At 39.4% G+C, this 10,018-nt stretch overlaps 1 protein-coding gene across 2 annotated transcripts; it reads right to left on the bottom strand.

Moving 5' to 3' along the window:
- Positions 1-158: 158 nt before the first annotated feature.
- LOC149185220 (uncharacterized) lies at positions 159-4,227 on the bottom strand. Of its 2 annotated transcripts, none has more exons than XM_089417828.1 (4): positions 4,098-4,227; positions 3,853-3,985; positions 488-2,412; positions 159-344 (listed from the first exon to the last, which is right to left on the bottom strand). In XM_089417828.1, the coding sequence occupies exon 3, from the start codon at positions 2,405-2,407 to the stop codon at positions 533-535; it is 1,875 nt and encodes a 624-aa protein (XP_089273954.1). In that variant the 5' UTR covers positions 2,408-2,412; positions 3,853-3,985; positions 4,098-4,227; the 3' UTR covers positions 159-344; positions 488-532. The 2 variants fall into 2 exon arrangements, with proteins under 2 accessions (XP_089273954.1, XP_089273952.1); XM_089417826.1 differs by having other exon boundaries at positions 161-370.
- Between the last annotated feature and the right edge of the window lie 5,791 nt (positions 4,228-10,018).

Raw genomic sequence — 10,018 nt, 5'->3', positions numbered from 1 at the left:
GTCCAGTACATCCTGCGTTAGTCAAAAACAAGTCATGAAAGAAAATTCATCAGTAATCAAACACGTGATGTTGCTAGATTCACATCACAAGAAGCTACAAAACAAAATCATTATGTCAGCCTTCAACTTTCGCACAATATAAAAGCCCACATTCCATCTTATATCTTTGTAATAAGAATTCCTCAATACAATATATAAATTAGATCTTCCAAAATGCAAACCATAACCCAGAGTATGCAGATTTAGATATCGCTATAGATAAATTCCAAACCTGTAATACTCGATATCATTTAGTGCTCTGCTCCATAACTCTGGCATATGCTTTTTAGAGACAGCTTCAAACTCTTAAGCAGCCAAAAACATCACAATGCTGTTGAGAATCAAGATGTCAATTACTTGCTTAGTTAAGTCCTTAAAAAATGTCTTTTGACAATGCTCTAAATAGTTTGAAATCATCTATCATGAGACATTAAGATTTGACACTTACAGCTGGACAAAGAATGGTGACTCCAGGATCAGTGGATTGTTAATTTTAAACAACTTTAGAACCACAGTTGGCAACAACGAATTTCCTTTTAGTGCCCCGTTCCTCCATCACAACGGCAACATCTCTAACTCTTTGAAATAGTGCTTCAAGTTCTTTAACACCAAATACCTTGTAATCGAGATCTTTGGTGTATCTTTGTCGATACAGTGTTGAAAAATTTGCCAGCAGAATTGCACAGGCATGGCTTACCAAAAGCTCCTGCAGTTCTCGTTTGAATATTTCTAGGCTCGCTTCTGCTGCATATTCATCAACATTCACATCTCCTTGAAGGCTAGTCTCTCCATCCCCATCTTCTTCATCTTGTTCACTTCCACTTCCATCTTCCGAACCTTCATCTGAATGTGAAGCCAGGTTTACTTCTATGCCATTTGCATTAACGTCATCACGTAGGTCATTACAAGAACCTGAATCTGTGAATTCTATGACTCTTTTTCCCTTGTCTAACTTTCCAGAGTGCTCTTTCTTCCTAATCACATCTCCTGAATCCATGGTAGAAGAGTTCACGTTTATTTTACCTTGTATGAACTTGTTTGATAACTCTCTTAAACACAAAAACTTCTTGTTTCCTTTTCCTTCAATGGTGAAGACATCATGCATCTTTTCTATCAAATTAACTAGCTTATAAGAACCATACTCTACTAAAAATAGAGGTCTGCCAAAGACCTTCTGATATTCAGATGGAACACGTGCAAGAAGCATACTTCCTCCATATCTATTGATAAGGTGTACAAGCTGTCTCTTTAAACCTTGAAAATCACCAGGTTGCACCCAGAAATATGAAGTTTGTCCTGCATTTGTTTCATTAGAAGGCATTCCATGTTGACCAGAATCTGTGACGGATGATGTCTGCATCGGCTTATCAATTGCAGACAATATGGCACTAGCTGTTTGACTCCTTTGCAATGAAGAAGATTTACCTGGATAGGTTACTAAAGTCCTTGAAGCAGGAGCTGGATATTGTGTTGACCATGAATGCATTCCTATAACATTATTGTCATTTCTTATAAAAGAATCAGGGTTATATTCTCCAACCACATGAGAATTTTTTGTCAAACCCATCGACATATGCTTTGGATTTATACAATAAATTTGGTTTGGATTATTTCCAATGTTGTATCCATTCTGGGAGCTCCCTCTATACACAATAGCTTCACCATTTTGCAAATCGGAGTCATCACCTGAAACACAGCCAACACGATAAACAGAGAAATCTGGTGCTCGAGACAAGAAGGATTTTGCCGGAACAAGACCTTCACCTCGAGCCAAACTTGGCCAATCCCACACAAATCGACCAGAATTGCGTAGTGCAGAAGAGACACCCACTCCAGATGGAATAGCAAGAACAACTGTATAACCCCGTTGCCCTAGTTTGTGCAAAGCAGGAGAAAAATCAACATCTCCTGAAATCAAAAAAATGGTAGAGGGAGGATGATTATCAAGAGCAAATAAGAACATATCTACTAAAATGGCTTTATCTGCTGCATCTTTCCTTCCATTGGGAACATCAATGAGGTTGACCCCAGTCTTTTGACAGCCTTCTCTCAGTCTTCGAGGAAAATTATTAAAATCTCCATATGCCGAGAGCAGAGTGACAGCACCGTTAACCATTGGATGCAACCCAAGAGCCATCCTAATATTACCTGCTACATCCTCTGGACGGACTTCCCCAGGAACAGGGCAATTCTCAATATCCCAAAGTATAGCCACAGGGCCTAGCAGTCCCCTAAATTGTTGGTTACCTGCTTGTGCTAAATTTTGATCTAGTACATCCGGAACTTGATATCCAACTGATTGCCCTGGTATAAAATACATATTATTTGAAGGCAAGTTGACAGCCATATTCATTTGTGACAAAGACATTTATCCTGCATGTTGAAATGTAATGCATTAATAAGATTTAAATCATAAAACATAACCAGCAGTTCTACTGTAGCTGAATTCAATCAAAAAACATTCAAAGAATTGCAGTAGTGAAAGATATATACATTCGTAAGCACAGTTTTCAGAACTCAGAAGCAATGAGCTAAAACTTTTATGCAGCCTAGAAGATCTAAATTTATGCTAGACAGAACAATCCTCGAGCAATTAATAATTTACAATATACAAAAAAGGGTTCACTCACGAGCAACAGTTTTACACAATGATGGCTGTAGCCAATAAAGAATAATGACGGCAATCATGGAAAATATTTTCCTACCTACTAAAAGATATGCCATTTACATTTTAGAAATGTCTTCCACTGGCAAGGTAATGACAGTCCCATTAATGATCCTGATGACTTCATGCAATAGACAGACTCAGAGGACTAGTACATCTAGTTCCTTCCTCTCTTAGTTTCAGCAGTATTTCAACCATGGCTTTATCTTTTAATCGACTCTACTCCACCTCTATGGCTTTCATAATCAAACTATGTAGTTTCATTCACCTTCTAGGGGCTTTTCTTAGAAGACTATAATCTTAATCCCTTTGACCTACTTTAGTCTTTAGTGGAAATTAATGTTAATTTCAATTTCTCAACCTTCCTAACATATATCATATCTGAAGAATATTGATTCAAAGTATGGCCGAATTTCATAGAGAAAGAACACTAAACATGATTAGAAAAAAGAAATTAAAAAAAATCATTGCTTAAGACTCTAAAGCATCCATGATTTAGATATTAAAATTTGTGGATTGCATCAGTAACTGATTTTACTTAAATTTAAATATTTATATTCATGTTTATCTGTAGAAGTATTTGAGATATATATCGTCTACAGGAGTCAGGATCTCATCTTTCTTTTTATTTTGGAGGAAAACTGGTTAAAGAAACTCAAAGCTGCTGCGTTATGAGAAAATTATGATAGGTATTTCGATGCCCTCAAAATCACCCATGTCTTGCACCTGGTGTTATCGACTTCCACTCACTAGATTTTGACCCTATCGTAGAATCAAAATTAATATTGAAAATAAAAGGCGATCTTAGTCAGAACCTAATTAGAAATTTGATCGATGCTGTTGGGTTTTCTTGTCACCAAGGCCCTCCAATCTATGTTAGGCAAGTATGTCTAATGATCTCATTTTATGTATTGCATGCAATTTTAAGTTTCAGCATGCGTCTTGCAAATATAATTAGATGAGAACTACTGAAGAAATTATTCCATGACAATTTAGGAATTTTCTTTAAAAAAAATCAGGCTCTTCATAAATAAAGGTTGAAAAATAATAATCTAGGGCATTCTTCTACATGCAATCAATTACCACAATTTCATGACGTTTAGAAGCAAAACAAAATTGATGAAATGGATAAGAATTCCAGAACTTACTGCAGGCAAAGCAATGGAGCTCCTCGCTGAATAATCAGGCAACCAAAACCCTCGCTAAATGATAGCGTGCTCTGAATGCCCTCGACACGCCACCAATATCTTCTGCTACTACCTATAAAAGCGTTGGCATTCACTGCAATCACAGCATCAACATTCGCAATTGTGAGAATTTAACAACAAAAGAGAAATAATCGCGATACAAGCCAGATTTATATATGGAGAAGCCATTGAATTCCAACGCTCACTCTGCTATCCATGTGAAATATAGCGTCGGCCCTTGAGTTCGAAACCATTTCAATCCGAGCCTAAATTTAAACGTTTGGGACTGTATCTACATATATAGCGGGGACTCAATTTCACATCATTCCTTTTAGGTCTTCCTGTGTCGTAGCAGTGAGACTTTTTGAACTTTATTAAAATGGATTTGATTCGCCACCCACCCTTTTGTTGTGGGGTTCTTTTCCATAAGGTCTAAACTGATTGCCTTTTGGAAGACTATTGCCTATCATGACCCCCACCTTGACCATATTGATTCACTTTATAGGGGCAATGATTTGTACGTAAGTGGTTTTTAGATATGAAGTTATTGCTAACTAAAAAAATTGTAGATGTTTATGAGTGTTGTTTTGACTTTTAAGTTTGTAGGGGGTATATGAAAGTAGTGGTAAAATGGGGTTATTGCTAACTAAAAAAATTGAGGATGTTTATGAGTGTTGTTTTGACTTTTAAGTTTGTATATGAAAGTAGTGGTAAAATGTGTAAATCTTGTATTGTGTTTTTTAGTAAATTTTTTCAAATCATATATTAATTATTAAAATAAAATATTGTTTAAAAGAGTTGGATTTAATGGTGAGAATGAAAAGTTTCTTCCTATTGATTAAGGGTTAATTCTTGTGAGGACTAGTTTAACCTTTTAAGGTTGTCATAGAGGCATCTAGAGATAGTGGTCAAATGTGTCAAGTTTGTGTTTTACTCTTCATACACATGTAAATAGATTAAATGTCATGTATTTATCATCCATAAGTCTTGATAATAAATACTAAATTTTTATTTTTTTTAGATTAAGGTTCAATTCCAATAAGCACCAATTTAACCCCTTAAAATGGTTTTCATTGGGGATGTTGATTTTTTAGTAGCTTGGGAGGTACTCCAAGCCCTAGGGTTCAAGGTTCGGAGGGTGGAGCATCACAAGAGTCACTCGTGAGCTTGGAACCCAAGGTTGGAGTTTTGCACCCATCGTGATTTGGGTCAAAACCATGAGACATTTGAGCATGAGAAAATTTGAGGTGATAGAGGATGGCATGGCGAATCCAACGCTTTGAAAATCACTCAAATTGGAGCTCTAGAAATTAAGATATGAATTTTTTAATGTCATTGTTGGGTTTTGCACATGTATGGTCAAGTTGGCATAATGATTAGAAGACTAATCACAATTGTACAAGCCCATGTGGATGTCCAAATGAAGCCCTCATTAAATGGTATATATATGAGGTGTGTGTGAGATCATTTCATACATCCAAGTGCAAACAAAGTCAAGGATTCATCTCTGAAATTGAGTCGTAGGTCAAGGAGAAAAACAACAAGGAAGGAAGGAGTTGTTTGGGTAAATTCATGGTTGGTTTGTCCCTGCAGTGAAGGTTGAGGTCACTTGGGAGAAGGTCGAGTGGGTTAAGAGGAGTATTGGGAAGTGAATGTGCATGTTTGAGTTGCATTTTGCTACAGGTATAGGGCCGCAGGTTGTTCTAAAGCAATAACAAGAATTCAACCCTTGTTTGAGGAGGCTGAGAGGTGGAACAACCTCATATGAGCAAGTCGCAGTCAAGGGTTGATACAACATAGCATTTGGGACCATCTTTGGAGCATAATGCAGGGGATTGCAGCTTATTCGGGACTGTGGAAAAGCCCTGACCAGAACTGTTATCTCAAAGATAGAATGCACAAAACCTGTGGTCAAGAAAGGGTATGATCAGTCCCCTCTTGTTGACAGTGTTTGCTATGTGGATGACAAATTTATGAGTAGCCTGTGAGTGCCATGTGTTGAGGTTGACTTGGGCAGTTGGAGACCTCAACTAGGAGCAGATCTTGTAGTGATTGGATTGAGTACCATTGGACTGGTGGAGGGCAGCATGTTGGCTACCCAAAGTAGCCTGTGACTAGCAGTCATAAAGAGAGTTTGACCATTGAAGTTTGAGTGAAGTTGTTGAGCCTATGTATAGCTCTTTGATGGACGAAAGAGGCTATCAGAAAGCATATTAGAGCTAAGGTATTGGCTAGCCTGGAGAGTAGATTGTGAAAATTCCTCAACCGGAATTCCTACTGCAGCGACTGATGATATTTCTCCTACTTGTTAGATTTACATGAACAAGTTATTTGCAGTTTCCTACGGAAAATATTGAAATACATACACTGCAGCCTTCACTTAATTAATTTATATGCGGAAACAAGAGACTGAGCAAGAAAGAAAATACAACACAATAACACCGTTATTTTTGGACAAATGTCCCCGAAAAAACCTAATGCGGGAAAACCGATGCAGCAGATTTGAGGGTTTATTATTATTAAGCAGTAGCAAATTCTAAATACATCTTTGAATACCTCAAGGGTTATTCAGTTATAAAGAGAAATATTGGCAGAAATATTTGTGAGATTACCTCACACAATCACTAAGAAAAACCTGGTTGATCTGGTCACCGGATGAGGTGCTCTGGCAGGCCCTGCGTTGCGTTTGTGGTCCTCACACAGTCCCTGTGTCAACTCCTCTAGGCTTTGTGTCACCCAGCTAGCTGATCAATTTGTTGCCCAGAGTCACTACTCTCAGCCTCCCGGTCTCACACCCCGGCTCCTGACTTCTGAAACTGGCTCTGCTGCAAAATTTCGGACTCTCTCTCACCCTCTGCGCTGCCTCAGCGTGGCCCTACGTCAACCTCTATGTGAGAGTTGCTGGATCCCTCTCTCCCTCTCTTTGCTGATGATTCTCCGACTGAGAAAATCTCTCTCTTTCTGGGTGTTATCTCTACCCCTCAAGTGCAAGAAATCTAATTGATCAAAATTTCCTCCTGAGAACTTCTCACTTCAGAAATTCGATCTCTTGATCTCTCGGTGTGTTTTCCAAATGACCCTCAGGTTCCCTTAAATAATATTCTTGTTGACATTCAACGACCCAGATTAAAAGCTAATTAATGGCTAAGATCATTTTAGCTTGATCGTCGTATTCTTATAGAAGTTACACCCACAAATAGATTAATACCCATTAATATTTTTAATTTCGTAAGTTTAGACTTAGGGGCCCATTAAAAAATATTAATTATTTTAATAAAATTGTTTCTAGGTGGAATTTTCCAAAACGCTTATGGGTTCTTTGGAATACATGTGCCCAAGCCTCCTTGCAAAATTTTAGGCCTAGAGCACATTCAATGCTACCCCAAATCAACACTCCCTCTTAGCGAGGAATGTGCTCTAGCAATATATGTTGTTGCATACTGCTCTGACTCTGAAGCATCGTCCTCTGCACTGCAGATGTCTGACATGTTTTCCTCCAACTACTGCGCTACTGTTGTAATTGTACTATTGTTAACACTGTCACTCCCAACACAACATCCATACTACAGCTCCTCAAGTGTTGCATCTGTGTTGTTGCTAGCACTGCCACTGCCAACTGTTACTGCACTGCAAATTGTTGCTGCTACTCCATCAGCAACAGAAAAACATCCAAAATTATTGAACTAACTGTGTTTAGTATGGCACCACGTGAATGTTGGAGCTTGACTTCTGCTAGTCTCTGCACTAACCCTCTGAATATATTATGTTGTTGTTGACCTTTGCTCTGTGCCATCTGCACTGCTTCCAACTCTGCTTTGCGTTGTTCAGTATCTAGCACTCCTAGCCACTGCAACTGTCTCTCTGACACTCCTCGGCACCATCCGACAGTAGCCCATCCTGCTACCTTTGATTTGGGCTCCTGTAGCAATGAATTGATCCAAGAGGTGGGTTCCTCAAGGATCCTGCCCATCTGTAGCTCTTTCAAACTACAACACCAAATCAGCCCACCTCCCTCTTGGAGGTATCTCAGCGGTCATGGCGAACTCCTCCTCTTCGATCTTCGTGGGCGCAACCTTCTGATCGTGTTTCTTATCCTTGTCCTTCTTCTTGAGAGGACATTGAGTAGCATAGTGACCCATCTCACCACACCTAAAACACTCAATCTTCGAGACGCCCTTATTATGTCTCCACTACTCTTGTTGTCCCTTCAATGCAAGGGCTGCATTATCCTCCTCTTCCTTGGGCTTTGACCCATTGTTGCTACTTTGGTCAATTTTAACCTTGACTAAGTCTCTCCTTAGCTCCTCTTGTTTTAGAGCTGCCCACATCTCATCCCAATTCGGCAAAGTTGCTTTGTCCAGGATACTCTGGACAAAGACTTGCCACTCATCTAAGACAAAATTGAGGGCCAGTCTAACCAACTCTGAATATTGAGGTGTACACCCCACAACAAACAATTCATCACATGTCTCTTGAAGCTTCATGAGGAATGGATCCACACGGTCCCCCTTCTGCATCTGAGTAGATCTTAGGTTCTGTTCAAGGTACATCTTTTGTTGCTCAGAAGATCCATGCTATAACGTAAACAAAGCATCCCACATCTTCTTAGCAACCCCTCTGTTAGCGATGTGACAGACCACATGATCCTTCACTCCATCGAGGATCATTCTTTTTGCCTTCATCATCTCAACCTTGTATTTCTTCAACGGATCTGCATTTGCAGGAATAGCCACCACGTTGTCGACATGTCTTGAGGGCATGCTCATTTAGAAGGAACGACATTCTTGCCTTCCAGATGACATAGTTGGATGCCCCATCCAACCTGTCCTTATCCCTCAAGCCATTGATTTTTATTTCTACCACAAATGTCGAAAATCTCCTCTCTCCTTCGCTTTGTTGTTGGGCTAGCTTACGCACTCCCTATTGGAGCTAGTAAAATTGTTGCTCCTGCTATTGCTTAGCTCTAGATAATTCAAATTCCTTGGCTAAGAATTCTATGAGGAAGAAATTCCCTTTGTCATGCTTCTTCTCTTTCTTATGACGATCTTCTGCCCAGCAAACTGCCTGCAGAAAAATCTTTGTCCCACCGGCTCTCCTCACGTTGAGGCTTCAACATTGCTCCCTCTGCCCTAATGAAAATTCAAACTGGAAGTCCTTCTCTTTGTCGACTCACTCGAAAAGAGATTGCCTCAAACTTTTACCCCTCCGACTAAGAACTGCACAAACCCTCTGGGGTTTCAAATTGCTGCCTCCTACATCTTTTTTGAACTCCCTCTTCTACTCAGCGCTGGATCTACCAACTCTTCTCTTCTTGCTTCACCTGCAGCTCTGATACCATGTGAAAATTCCTCAACCGGAATTCCTACTGTAGCAACTAGTGATATTTCTCCTACTTGTTAGATTTACATGAACAAGTTATTTGCAGTTTCCTACAACATATATTGAAATACATACATTGCAACCTTCACTTAATTAATTTATATGCAAAAAGCAAGAGACTGAGTAAGAAAGAAAATACAACACAATAACACCGTTATTTTTGAACAAATGTCCCCGAAAAAACGCAATGCAGGAAAACTAGTGCAACAGATCTGAGGGTTTATTATTATTAAGCAGTAACAAATTTTGTGTTGTGGCTAAATCTTGCACCTGCAACACAAGTACATCAAGAGGCGAAGAAAGCCCCATGGAGATAGCCGATGGGTTGGTTGTAGACCAGTGCCTAGGACATCTTAAATAGAGGAGTGCTTGTAAGATGGTATGAGAGGGGTTTGCAACACTCCAATTGTCACAAAATGAAGATGGTGGTAAGAGGGTTTGGTTCAATATGCCTTTAATGAGGGAGATTCAAGCCAACTCATGAATCCAAATGTTGGGGGTATATGGAGCAATCTCAAAGAGAAATGGTTTCTTCTTCTGGTGGCCTACACATGGAAATGAGACAGCTTGAACTAAAGTTGAAGTGGTGAAGGAGAGGGGGAGGAGAAGGAGGAAATCAGGTGCAGAGGGTTGTAATAAACAGAGTCCTCAGCCACTGTATTTTAGCAGAAACATGAGAGAGTAAGAAGGTGGAATGACAACAATAGGGGGAGTTGATGTAAAGCTTTAGGCTTGCATAGTAATGGGT

Source organism: Pinus tabuliformis, chromosome 3_2 (genome assembly GCF_031772625.1).
Source record: "Pinus tabuliformis cultivar Carrire ecotype Pingquan chromosome 3_2, CPIR1, whole genome shotgun sequence".
Taxonomy (NCBI): Eukaryota; Viridiplantae; Streptophyta; class Pinopsida; order Pinales; family Pinaceae; genus Pinus; species Pinus tabuliformis.
This window is presented reverse-complemented; position numbering and strand designations above follow the sequence as displayed.